The following is a 14,031-nucleotide window of genomic DNA, read 5'->3' on the forward strand; positions in this document are numbered from 1 at the left end:
GCTTTGGAGCCTGTACTGGACTAGCTCTTTAGAGATCCCTTGCCTCTGCCTCCCAAGTGCTGGGAATACAGGCGTGCGCCACCACCGCCCGGCGCTGCCTGTCTTTTTTGTCTGAAGGGTTCAGACTCACTTGGGGGTCAGATACCGAGGTACAGCCTCCTAGGTGCAGTTCTGGTCCAGGCTGGCAGCAAGCATGTGGGGAGGCTGTGCAGAGCGGGTCCAGGGCAGCTGACAGCTGGAGCTGTGTGGAAGGCAGCCTGAGACCCAGTGGGAGGGACGGTCCCCGATGGGCGGGGCCACTCACCCGGAAACAGTAGCTGAGAGGATGCAGCGCATTGGCTGGATGTAGGGGAAGAGCGGAGCGAGGGCGGGGTTAAGAAGTGACGTAAACGGAAGCTGGGACACAAAGTGAGCACAGTGGGGTAGGTGAGTACCCGATGTCAGCAGTGAAGAGTGCCCGTTCCCTGTCATTGCTCAGGGGAGGAACCGCGTGGTGCAGACCTGGGTGCGGAGGACACGGCGGGGTGTCGCGGGGACACGAAATCTCCCGGAGCCGCAGTCTCCGCGCGGGCGGCCTGGGAAAGTCACAGTCACAGCGCAGTGGCGGGAACCGCAGCCCGGCGGCCCTGGAACCTCCCAGGTCAGAGGAGCTGCGGGGCTGGGACGCGGGAGGGAAGGACGGGGTGCGAGCAGTTTCTCTGCTGTTCCTAAGGAAGCCGGCTCCGAAACTCTGCTGTGAATGTCTTTCCCTTGGTGTATGGAACAAGCCTGTTTTTTGTTTTTGTTTTTGTTTTTTGTTTTTTTTTTGTTTTTTTAATTGATCTTCTGATTACCAAAAGTCTTGTAAGAATAATATAACCGAATATTTGAATTTATCTGTTGAGATTTGAAAACACGATTCTCTTTGCTACGATGGAAATGACAAAACTGTTGAAATTTACAAATATCCATACTAACTTTCGTGTTATACCGATTCCCGATTCAAGAGCGTGAATATTTACCTGGAGACTTGGAATCTCCGAGAGCTTTTGGATAATAGTCATGAAAGGAACGCCTGCAAGTTTCATTGAATCTAAAACTGTATTTTTTTTTTTTTTTGCGAGTTCCACAGTATACTTATAAACATTTCCTTTTAAAAGTAAACCGTTGTCTACAATTAATCATCCATCTGAGACATGTGCACACTGGGATGTAAATACAGCATTCTGAAATGTGTCTGGTGGCAGAGGCCTTTAATCCCAACACTCGGAAGAGTCAGGTGGGTTGCATTTTGTTAAAGGCTGGCAAGGTGTACATGGTGAATTCAAGGACAAAAACCCTGTTTCAGGGGAAAATAGAAAATGACAAAAGACATTTAAATGCATTATAGTATAGAGTAATTTTAGAAAGCATCTTTTGAATAATTACAATAACTCATCTACATCAGAAAAATGTCTGCAATAGTCTTTTGTCTCCTTAGTCCAAGAAAAGCACTCTGACCCTGGACACATGACCAAACTGTTATTTTTGGTTCTGGTGTTTGCTGTGTTTGAGACCTGAACTCACTGTGTTGCTGTATCTGCCCCAAACTCACCATGTAAACCAACCAAGCTGGACTGGAAAACACAGAATTCCACCCACCTGTTTCTCCCAAGTGCTAGGATTATATGTGTGCACCAACAAGACGATTCAAACTGTTGTTTTTTTCTTTTGTGGTCTGTTGACAGCCAGTAGTGTGACTGTGGACGTCTCTTGGAGTGGCAATGCCTGGACTCATGCCTGAGGACTTTGTACTGGCACTGGATGTTGCAGAATTGCAGCAGAATAGTTTCTGTGGCTAAGAATTGCTTGCTTCCTGTCTTCCTTGTTCCTCCTCAGTATTTCTTGACAAACTAGTCTGCCACTGTGTGAACTTTATATGAATTAGTCGCACATCCCACAGAATAAAGTGAAATCTTCAGAGGAAAAAAGAAAATTTTCTTCATGTGTGTTCCTTAGGGAGATATAAGACTTTATCACTATTGGTCCATGATCAGTTCAGAACCTCACTAGTGTATAACATTCTCTTCCCAATCATTCAGTACAGTTTCTGCCCCTGAGCTGTGACTGGAAGTGGGATTCAAGATACAATAACTAAAAATGCTTTCTAATTATTTTCAGTTATCTGATCCTTCAGGACAGTTGGGGAATCATTTTATAATCCTGTATTTACTTTTCTCTTTATCTCCTGAGCACAATACTGTGTTAGAAATCCAGGTGTTTCCTGAACAATCTCTTTCTCATGTGCAGGGCTAACTGACCATCCAGACCTGCTCACCTGTGCAGCAGAACAAAGTGGCCTGGAAGAAGAGAGGAGACAGTAGCTAAGCGTCCAGGTATGGTGGAAACATTGGTGAAGGAGTAGAAAGGGGATCAAGAGAATGTGAAGTGGGACATGAAATCAGTTTTGCCACATTTTGTTTCACTAGAAATAATTCTGGAGACACCCACTGAGAAAAATCTCCTTAGGATTATAATGTAGTCATGAGAAGGCTTTCTTCAGAAGAATTAATAATGGAGCCGGGTGGTGGTGGCACACACCTTTAATCCCAGCACTCGGGAGGCAGAGCCAGGCAGACCTCTGTGAGTTCCAGGCCAGCCTAGTCTACAAAGCGAGTTCCAGGAAAGGCACAAAACTACACAGAGAAACCCTCTTTAAAAACCAAAAAAAAAAAAAAAAAGAATTAATAATGGAGTCAAATAAAATTCTATTTGACTATGCACATGGGTGATGCTGTCCTTATTTATTCACATCATGGATCATGTTTTCATACCATTATTAAGTCATTTACATTTCTTTGAATATAATCTGTTATAAAAATGATGAAAATTAATACATCTAGGTTTATTTATTGTTTTCAGAATTTTTGAGTTTTGATATTCTAACACATTCTCTACCTTTTAGTGTTTTTGTCTCCATTCCTGAATATAATGCCAATGAAGTTTTGAAAAGAATCAAGTATATTGACAGCCTGCTACACTCTATACTGTCTCCTATTACCTGTTAGATATTAGGATAAATATTTAGAATGCACTAGGAGTTAATGCTGATTTAGTAAAGTACTGGTTGTAGGTTCTCCTCCAAGATCCATGCCTTTACTAGCCCTGGTGATACAGGGTAGGTTTCCAGTACCAGGCATGTCTTCCCTCTTGTTGAAAGGGTCTTAATCCAGTTAGAAGCTGTTGGTTACAACCTAATTATGTGTGCCACTCTTGCACCCTTAGGGCTGTCAACAAGTGCAGATCATTGTTGTGGTTCATTAGGTGTCATAGCTAGGCAGGGCTGTTGATTGGCTCCTCCTTTGGAAGGTTGTATGTCACCTTGTGATAATATGAAAGCTAGTCCCCAGGGAGGAGGCTTTAAGGTCAGTTTCATCTTGAGTCCTCTAGGATTTGTGTCTGAAGTGTGTGGCTTCTTCAACACTAGACACTCAACTTCTGCCTCTAGGAGGGAACCATGGGCAACAGCATTACTGTGTAAAGTTTGGAAGTCACTTGAATACCTCTGAACAACAACTTTAAAGCAGGCTTCTTATACCTGGTCTTGGTCATTTTGTTAGAAATTCTGTGGCTCTTGTGAGGAGCATCATCAGTCCAGTTGGGAATTTTTCATTTACACTCTAAATGTATATGTTTACAGAGACTTAGATGTATTATAGGAGGGTTTTTTTTTTTTTTTTTTGATGGATGGATAACAGTCAAGAAATAAATGGATACCGTATGACATCCTTACTGTTATTTTATCTTTCTTCTTCTGTGTTCATATCTGTCCCTTCTCCATAGTTAAATCATTATCCCTGTGTGGTTGTATTGTGTTCCCCAAAATATTGTGCACTCCAATAAACTTGTCTGGGGTCAGAGGACAGAACAGCCACTAGATAGACACAGAGGCCAGATAATTGTGGCACACACGCCTTTAATCTTAACACTTGGGAGGCAGAGATCCATCTAGATCTCTGTGAGTTTAAAGCCACACTGGAAACAGCTAGGCATGGTGACACATGCCTTTAATCCCAAGAAGTGATGTCAGAAAGCAGAAAGGTATATAAAGTGTGAAAACCAGGAACTGGAAGCTTTTGGCTTGGTTAAGCTTTTAGGCTTTTGAGCAGCACAGTTCAGCTGAGATCCATTCTGAATGAGGATTCAGAGGCTTTCAGTGTGAGGAAACAGGATCAGCTGAGGAACTGGTGAGGTGACGTAGCTGTAGCTTGTTCTGCTTCTCTGATCATCCAATGTTCCTCCTAATACCTGGCTCCAAGTTTGAATTTTTTTTAATAAGACCTGTTAAGATTTATGCTACACCCCTGTGTTCCCATTTCCCTCTTCAGATCACTTGTTCTCTGTTACTCCATCTATTACTACCCCCACATCACACTGTAATCTCTTTTTACTTTTCTGGTTACTACAGTCACTCCAGGTTGTGTACTTATATCTGAAGATTTGGAACTAAGAACTTCCTATGAGAGAACATGCAATGTCTATCTTTCTGGATCCAGGTTACCTCACTCAGTATGATCTTTTCTAGGTCCATCCATTTACCTGCAATGCTCATTATTTCAATTTTGTTTACAAGAATAGTATTCCATAATGTTTATGTACCAAACTTTCACTATCCAATTGTCAGTTGAAGGACATTTAGGTTGTTTCCAGTTTCTGGGTAAGCAAGTGGCTGTGTAGTAGGAAGTCAAATCCCTTGAGTATATACCAAGGAAAGGAACATCTGGGTCGGTCATGTGCTGAATTTATTTAACTTGAGGGTTTGTTTGTTTAATTGAGGATTCTCTATTTTGATTTTCAGCATGGCTAGTTTTTTTTTTTTTTTTTTCCATTGAGTTTTTATTTCCTCTGCTTTGTTTTTATTGTTGCTGGTTGGATTTTTGGTAGTATTCTTCCTTCTTTTTGAGAAATAGTGGTTTGCTGTCTTGCCCATGGATGATTATTCTCCTGTTCTCCCATATTTCTCTATTCTTCACACGAAATAGGTTATTTCCCATGTTCTCATGAATGATTCCTCTGACTGTCCTATGTATGTTTTGCCTCTAATTTATTATCTGCACTGCTGCTTTAGTGAAATCAGTTGTTTTAATTGCTGACTATCTTGACATGCACTTAATTGTCTATACATTTTAAGAGAGTAGTGTAGACGACTACAGAGTATTTTTCTTTGTGCAGCAAGATACTTGATGGTAATTTTCTCTTCAAGTTTCAAATCTTTCCATGCTCTCCTGCTTTGAGATCATAGACTAGACACCTGGTAGAATTCTGTTGCTTGTGTCATTTCATGTGGTTTGACATTGTTCTCTGACAACTTTCAGTATTAATTTTCACTCTTCCTTTTTGACCCCTTGATTTAAAAGGGAAGTGACCATCTATTCATTGTTCCTGAAAGAGAAACTCAAAGAACAGAAACAGTAGGAAATGGCTGATTCTCCAGTAAACATGTCGCAGGTCAGTGGTCCTTTCCATTCTTTATCTAAATATGTTACAGTTTCATGTATTAAAAGCCTTTAATTTTCTGCTTCTGATAATTTTTTTAAAATTTTATTATGAGCTATTCTGCAAACAGGGAAACAACAAAATCACACACTTAATTTAAGTTAAGCAGACCCAAAGACTATACAACTCATTGTACTTTTATACAGTTAGAGTCATCATAGGGAAGAGAAGCTCTGGAGCCTCACATGTGATTTTATATTTTCACAATCAAATATATTTTGATTTACTTATTTACCACCAAAACCCAAAAACCTTTGACAAAGTTAGAACTAGAAAACAGTTATAGCTTTTTCATAACTGGTGTCCATTACCTCCATCAGTCCTTGATTATTTAAACTTCCCTGTTCTCTTTTCTCAATGTTATATGTACATTGCTTCTATATACATATATTATTGGGTAGGTTCTGCATATGAGGAAAAACTTTGTGTCTTCTTTCTGAATGTATGAATGAAGTGTGTGACTGCACTTAATGTTACACATTTTGAGTCCCTCCGTTTTCCTGCAAATTTTTATTTTATTTTCGCTACAGCTGAATTGTCCTCCATTTTATACAATTTTCATTATCCATTCTTCTGTTGATAGATAATTAGTTTGATTCCAGTACTTTTCCTTTGGTGATTAAAACAGTAGTAATAATGGGATATAAATATCTCTGTAGTGAAGTGTGTAGTTCTCTGGGTCTATGGCCAGGAGTGAAAGAGCTGAGTCATATTTTATTTCTCTCTTCAATTTCTTCAATAATCTCCAAACTAATTCCCACAATTGCTATATTCATTTGCAACCTCCCTTCCATCAACTGTGAATAAGGCTTCCTTTCTCTCCATATCCCCTCAAACATTTGTTGTCAGGTTAGTTGATGATAGTCATTCTGCCTGGGGTGAGACAGTATTTCCAAGTAGTTTTGACTTCTATTTCCATGGTGGCCTTTTTTGGGATCCCTCTTTTTCAATGTTTATTGGTCATTTGAGTTTCTGTCCTTGAAAAGTGTCTATTTAGTTCATTTGCCCATTTTGTGTTTATAGTTTTATTTCCTTGGTATTTAATTAACTTAATTTTTGGTATGTTCTTGCTATGAGCCTTATCCAAAGTGTCACTGGTACAGATTATCTTAGCTATACCTTAAACATTTTTTGGTGTGTTTTTGGACTTCCCTCAATTTTTAATCTCTTTGGTAGTGAAGTGAAGTATTCTTCAAAACTTCTGGAATTGCTGTTTGTCGTTTGTTGGCTTATGCATATTCTTAGGAAAATCTTGAATCATATCAATATGACTGGTGCCGATTTTTCTGTCTGTTCACAGTAGCACACATGTACTCATAAAATTAATTCCATAGACTACTGATCTCATATGTTAGTGTTAAAATTGACAGTACGTAGTGCTGTTACAATCCTTGCTACTATGGAAAAACCAAAAATCTCTCTATAAAACCAGTCGTAGATTCTGTCTTCCATACCTACCATTTTGCTATTTAGTGGTGTGGCATTGGACCTAGAGTTTAAACTTTCCACCTGAGCCTGTTACAGTAGAGTAATATAAGGCCCCATACAAACAGGATTGATCTGTGTCTGTATTTTACCATGATCTAAAGGAACAGCATTTAAAGCACATTTCCTCATCCTAAATTTTCGTTCTGAAACCTGTCTGCTGTGATCCTGTGTAACATAAACACAGAATCCATAAATGATAAACATGACTGTCCAGACCTTAATTGTATTTCTTGTTTCATATATACTGCTTTTAAGACTATTGTTTCATGATAGAATGTGACTGTATTGGAAATCTTCATTTTGAATAATTATCTTCGCTCATCTACATTCCATGTCCTTATATCTGGGAAAGCACTTCCAAGTAGCATGTGGTCAAACCATACTTTTTGTTTTCAGGGTCTGTTGACATTCAGGGATGTAGCTGTGGACTTCCCCCAGGAGGAGTGGGAATGCCTGGACTCAGCTCAGAGAGCTTTGTACATTGATGTGATGTTGGAGAATTACAACAACCTGGTCTTTGTGGGTGAGAACATTTTGCTTGTAGAATTCCTAACCTGTCATTGTTTATTCAGATATTATAGAATGTAAAATCTGTTAAGCTGTCTTGAAAAACCAACAGGAGACAAGGCAAAGTTTAGTAGTGAGAAAGAACTTTTTCATCCTATTTAGTTCTCTCTTTCCATTTTCTATTTCAGAGGTTCTTCCACCCTTCATCTTGGTTCCAGGATTCATCCATAAACTCAGTAGCATATAATATTTCCACTCATATCTTAAAGCCGCATGTTTGTTATTGCTATTGACATGGTTTTAAGTGTGAGAAAAGTTCAAGATATACAAACTGAAAATAGTAAATATAGTGAAGAATTTTACAAGAAATTCCTAGAAATCTTAAATTCCTCTGCTTTTCTAGAAATCTTAAATTCCTCTGCTTTTTCTTTTCATGTACTGAGTGTAGTACTGTGTTAGACTTCTGTATTCTTTCTAAAAGGTCTAGCATGGTTCATGGGTTACCTGAAAGAACATGTGGATTATGTATGCAATTTAGGCCTGATCACCTGTCTGGAAAGAGTGAGATTGCCCTGAAATGTGGAGAGTAGAGAAGAGCCATAACCAGGTTGGACTAGTGAATGAGCAAGAGAATACTGAAGGCTTCAAGTGAAGGAGAAACCAAGAACTGAGAATATTTTTGTGATGTGGAATTCTACTTGAAAGGATTCTTAATCTTTTAACTTAGTATAGTATTCTACCCCAGGATGCATCCTGTCTGTTGAAGTAACTGTTAGAAGGCATTGTGTCTTATTGGACCTGAATGATGGTGAATTAATACTAATACAAGATGCAGTTTTATTTGACTATTGAAATCAAATTGGAATGATTTCACAATATTTTAAGTCTAACATGAGTCCATGAAGTAGGATTATGCTGTAATTGCCTTCGTTGTATTCATATCTTCTTATTACTTCCTTCATTTTCTTCCCAGTGAGAATACATGGATACCCTTCTGGGAAATAATCTCAGAAGTCAGTGTACAGAGTGGACTTGAGAAAAACCCTATGAGAAAAGTTAAGAACCACAGCAGTGTGTAGAGCTCAGACAGTGGAGAATAGAAATAAGCAATTGGTGCCCATGAGAGCCTGCCTCAAATAATCTAGAGTCTCTGATGTCTGGCAGAATACAGTCTTTGCATCCATAACTTTGTAGAATCTAATGTGTTTTTGTATAGAGAAAAATAAACCTTGTAAGTAAGACTATAATCTTGAAATGAATTGGGTCTTCTGAACGTTATTCTTCTTTGTCTCTCACTTAGTGAGTATAAATACTGTGAGCCTGGGATTGGATTAAACTTTTCTTTGTCAATTTCCAAGAAAACATATTTAAGAATTGAAACAAGTATTCTAAATATAACCAAATAATCAGTGTGCTTGATTCCAAATCCAATTCATGGTTGTCAATTATTTTTTCCATCATTTTCCCAATTATTGCTTTTTGAAAAAGATGAGATATGTTATAAATCATTGACCTTTGAAGGCTGTTATGCTGTTTTTGTGAGAATCCATATAATTAGAGTAAATGAAAACTGTTCATTACTGAGAGGTCTAATCTAAAGAGCCCTAGGTTCACTTACCTTAAAAGAGAACTTAGGGAGACAGTCATTTATCACATGTTCGTTATTGGAACTAGCCCTATTAATCTGAATTGTACTCATTTTCAGAGAACTATTGCAAATGTGATCCTGTCGATCAACACGTGAAGACTGAAAAGGAGTCTTGTCAGTGTAATGAGCTTGGCAAAGTGCTTCATGACCCCTCCACACTTGCACTTTATAGAACAAGTGAAACTACAGAAAACTCTAATAACTACACATGCAGTAACCACAGGGATGCCTCTATTGACTCTTCAAACCTACATAGACATGAAAACATGAACACTAGAGAAGATTCTTGCAAATCTGAAGATTGTGAGAAATCTTTAAATTTGTGTCCCATCATTAATCAAGATCAGGGACTCGATACTACAAAGAAAGAGCATAGGCAGAATAAATATGATGACTATTTCCGCTCTGTATCCAGTCTTTTGCAACAATCAGTCTACATTGGAGAGAAACCACACAAGTGTGCGAAATGCGGGAAATGCTTCAGTACTGGCTCAAGCCTCACTGTACATGAGAGAATTCATACTGGAATTAAACCCTACAAGTGCAATGTTTGTGAAAAATCCTTTACCCAACTTTCAAGTCTTAAAACACATCAAAGACTTCATACTGGGGAGAAACCTTACAAATGTCAAGAATGTGAGAAGTCATTTCCTCAGTTGTCAGCATTTCGTAGCCATCAGAAAAGGCATACAGGAGAGAAACCTTACAAATGTAAGGACTGTGACAAATCCTTTGCCCACTGTTCCACTCTCAAGAGTCATCAGAAAGTGCATACTGCTGGGAAACATTATAGTTGTCCAAAATGTGGCATCATCTTTCATATGCATTCACACTTTAAAACCCATTACAGACTCCATAGAGTAGAGAAGCTCTACAAGTGCAGTGACTGTGACAGAGCCTTCCCTCACTATTCATTATTGAGTAGCCATAGGAAAACTCATTCTCTAGTGAAGGTTCACACATGCAAAGAATGTGGTAAGTCCTTCCCTAAATTATCACGTCTTAACAGGCATTACAGAATCCATACTGGTGAAAAGCCTTACAAATGTGAGGTATGTGACAAATCCTTTACCTTAAAGTCAACCCTTAGAAGACATCAGAAAATTCATACTGGGGAGAAACCTTACAAATGTAAGGAATGTGGCAAATCCTTTATCGAACACTCAGATCTTAGAATACATCAGAGTGTTCATACTGGAGAGAAACATTACAAATGTAAGGAATGTGACAAATCTTTTGCCCAATCTTGTGGTTTAAGAAATCATCTGAAATTTCATACTGGAGAGAAGAAATTTCACATATGTGAAGACTGTGACATATCCTTTGTCCGCTATTCTCATCTTAGAAGACATCAGAAAGTTCATACTGGAGATAGACCTTACAATTGTAAGGAATGTGACAAATCCTTTTCCAGTTGCTCACATCTTATAAGACATCAGAGAATTCATACTGGAGAAAGACCTTACAGTTGTAAGGAATGTGACAAATCCTTCTCCAGTTGCTCAAATCTTAGAAGACATCAGAATGTTCACACTGGGGAGAAACCCTTCAAATGTATGGAATGTGACAAGTTCTTTACCCGTGAATCACATCTTAGAACACATCAGAGAGTTCATACTAGAGAGAGACCTTACAGTTGTCAGGAATGTGACAAATCTTTTGCCTACTCTTCTAGTTTAAGGTGTCATCAGAAAATCCATAATGGAGATAAACCATACAAATGCAAAAACTGATGCATCCTTTATCCAGATTTCCAAGCTTAGGAGACATTAGAAAATTCATACTGGAGAGAAACATAGAATTTATATAATGTTATTTTCCACTATCCTCTGCTTACAAATCACAACAGTATACATAATATGAACATAAAGATCAAAAACTTGTAAGAGTCTTTAATGAAGGTTTAAATTTTAAGCAATAGCCTAGAGTTTGTATTAAAATGCTATAAATGTAACAGTGGGAAAAGCTTTTTATTTCCTTTAATGTGTATGTGTGCTTTCCCTGCAAGTATGTCTGTGTACTACATGTATGCTTGGTGCAGCTGGAGGACAGGAGTCATCAGATCCCCTGAATGTGTACTTACAGACCATTGTGAACTGCCATGCCTGTGTTGGTAATTGAACCCTGCTCCTCTACAAGAGCAACCACTGCTCTTAACAACTAAGCCATGTCTCCAGCCCCTGGTTAAAAATGTAAAAAAATATGTTTATCTTGTTCAACATCCAGAAATTCATAGTAATGCCAGGTGTGGTAATACACTCCTTTATTCCCCTCACTCAAGAGTCAGAGGACATTATCTTCTACATACTGAATTCTAGGACAGCCAGGACAATAGAAACTCTTTGTCAAAAACAAAAAAAACAACAGCAAAAATATCCTAATAGTGTAACTTCAAAAGTTTTGCAAAACCTTTACTTTTTCCTCTAATTGTGCTGTACATCACAAAATTCATACTTCTGAGGTTCCATATAAAGGTAGAGAGTATATACTCCCTATGTCTTTTTGTCCATTGGAAATTATACCTCCCCAAAAGCATTGCGTTTGTCAAACCCTTTAATTAGTGCTGAAATTGAAGAGATAATAGAAAATTTTTTCACTAAAGGAAACACTGAGACATTCTTTTATTCACCTTCAAAGTCTTCGTACTAGAGTCAAACCATACAAACAGCAACAATAGAACTGTGAAGAGATAGGCTGTGAATGTGACATTGGAATGCTGACATATAATTTTGAAATCCCCGACGTGTAGGGATGTGGTGACACACAGCTTTAAACCCAGTTCTCTGGAGGTAGAGAAAGATCTGTCCATGTGAGTTCTATTCTAGCATTATCTACATTGCATGTTCTAATGGCTATACAGGAAAACTCTCCCTGCGAAAACCAAAACAATAAGAAAAATAAGCCTTGAGGACATGCAGGAATTCATTTTGAAGTCCTTAAGGAAAATATGAAACTGTAAGAAAATGATATAGCTTTCATTAATTGCTAGTACACCTTCAGTAAGGTACACATCCCACCCTCAGTCATGATGAAATGGTAATTGCCCCAATATAACACAGTTGCTTGTTCTTAGTTTTTGAACAGTTACGAGTCTATGCATTACAAACTATCTACTATTAGGAGACTTCTTTTACCAACATGGAGAGAAGTTCAAAGTGATAATTTTAAAAATGAATATTTAGATGGCAGATTAATGTTCATGATCATTATCAAAACATCAATAGGTTTTGCCATACAACCTATAGTTCACATGTCGTGGGTTTTTTTTTGTTATTTTTGTTTTGTTTTACCATGGAATGAGTTCCTCTCTGTGGAGCATGCTTAAAATACAATGAAGAGAGTATGTTTATGTCCATAAAGTGGTGCCAGTTTTGCACCAGTACACACATCTTGACAAGCAGATTGGTAATGTAAGATGCATGGCCCAGGGGTAAGTAAGACCATTGACATCATTTCTCTGAGAACGCTGCACTGGACCTTACATTGCTACAAAAGCTGATGATCAGGAAGAGTTGCTTGATAAGTTCTACATTGCTCTCTGTATATCTTGCAACCAAAGTGGTGTCTTCAGCTACTCCATGTACATATGGTAGCCAAGCAAGAGCACTGGTAATGACTTGTTTTGCTTAGGGTGACGATGGGTTCTCTATTGCCAGTAAGTCTAGGCTGATAACCAGTACCAGGTACAAAGAGTTCAATTGTATTGCTGGGGTGCCTGGGCCATTAATTATGCAAGTGGGACACCTTTTTTTTTTTTTTCAAAGATTTTAAAGTCATATTTACTATTAATTTGTAAGATGAGATTTCATAATGCTTCTTTACAAATCTTTACTTTTGGTTGACACAACCACTCTTTATCCCTTCTCCCTGCACCATCCCCAGTTAAACATTTAGCACACATCATCCAATGCCCCATTCTCTTATAATGTGGCCTACTATCCTATATAAAATACTATATTGTATTTTTTACTTGGGTTGAAAAATGATGGGTTCCCATGATCCTTGTTCACAGACATCTTATTCATGATGATCTTTCAGCAGCCCCCTTCACTACATATTTGAACCATTCTGCCCCCAGGATTCCCACCTTCTAATTTCATATCATCTAGATTCTACTATCTAGTCTCAATTCTTCCATCTCCCCACTAATGGTCCATTTCTAGATTCCTGGCTTCTACATGTAGTCTTACTTGAACACAAAAACAAAGTTTGTAGCTTAGACATACATATGTGAGAGAACATCTGATGTTTGACTTTTGGGGCCTAGGTATCTGAACTCATTATTTCCATTAACCTACATGTACATCTAGAGCTCACACTTTCATTTTTATTTACACCTGAATAACATTATGGGTTATATAGAAAAGTATCACATTTTCATTTACTTATGTTTAAATTCATGGACATCAAGGTTGATTCCATTTCCTAGATACAGTGAGTAAAACATCAGTGAATTTGATGGGCAAGTGCTCATTGGTAAAATGGCAAGTCCTCGTTGGTAAAATGGCAAGTCTTTGGAGTTCACGCCCAGCAATGGTTATTGTGTGTCAGTTTCCTCTGAGAGTAAATCTTTCCATCGGTGGAGGAATTTCCTCAAAACACAGGGCATGAAAGGAAAGGTCAAGGAACAGGATAGTCTAAGGCAGTGGTTTTCAATCTTCCCAATGCTGCATCCATTTAATGCAGTTTCTCATGTTGTGGTGAGCCTCATCCATAAAATTATTTTGTTGTTATTTCCTAGTGGTAATTTTGCTACTATTAAGAATTGTATTTTAAATGTATCACATGCAAGATTCTTGAAATGAGATCCCAAAGGGATCATGACATGAGGGTTGAGAGATACTGCTCTAAGGTGAGGTGATGCATTCAGTCCT

The 14,031-nt window shown here is 38.3% G+C and overlaps 1 protein-coding gene across 1 annotated transcript; it reads left to right on the forward strand.

Moving 5' to 3' along the window:
- Positions 1–607: 607 nt before the first annotated feature.
- LOC118576657 (zinc finger protein 54-like) lies at positions 608–11,136 on the forward strand. Its single transcript, XM_036176856.1, has 5 exons — positions 608–640; positions 2,269–2,354; positions 5,376–5,466; positions 7,399–7,525; positions 9,215–11,136. Exons 3-5 carry the CDS (start codon positions 5,437–5,439, stop codon positions 10,888–10,890), a joined length of 1,833 nt encoding a protein of 610 aa, XP_036032749.1. The 5' UTR covers positions 608–640; positions 2,269–2,354; positions 5,376–5,436; the 3' UTR covers positions 10,891–11,136.
- The last annotated feature ends 2,895 nt before the right edge of the window (positions 11,137–14,031 follow it).

This window comes from Onychomys torridus, unplaced genomic scaffold, assembly GCF_903995425.1.
Source record: "Onychomys torridus unplaced genomic scaffold, mOncTor1.1, whole genome shotgun sequence".
In the NCBI taxonomy this organism is placed as follows: domain Eukaryota; kingdom Metazoa; phylum Chordata; class Mammalia; order Rodentia; family Cricetidae; genus Onychomys; species Onychomys torridus.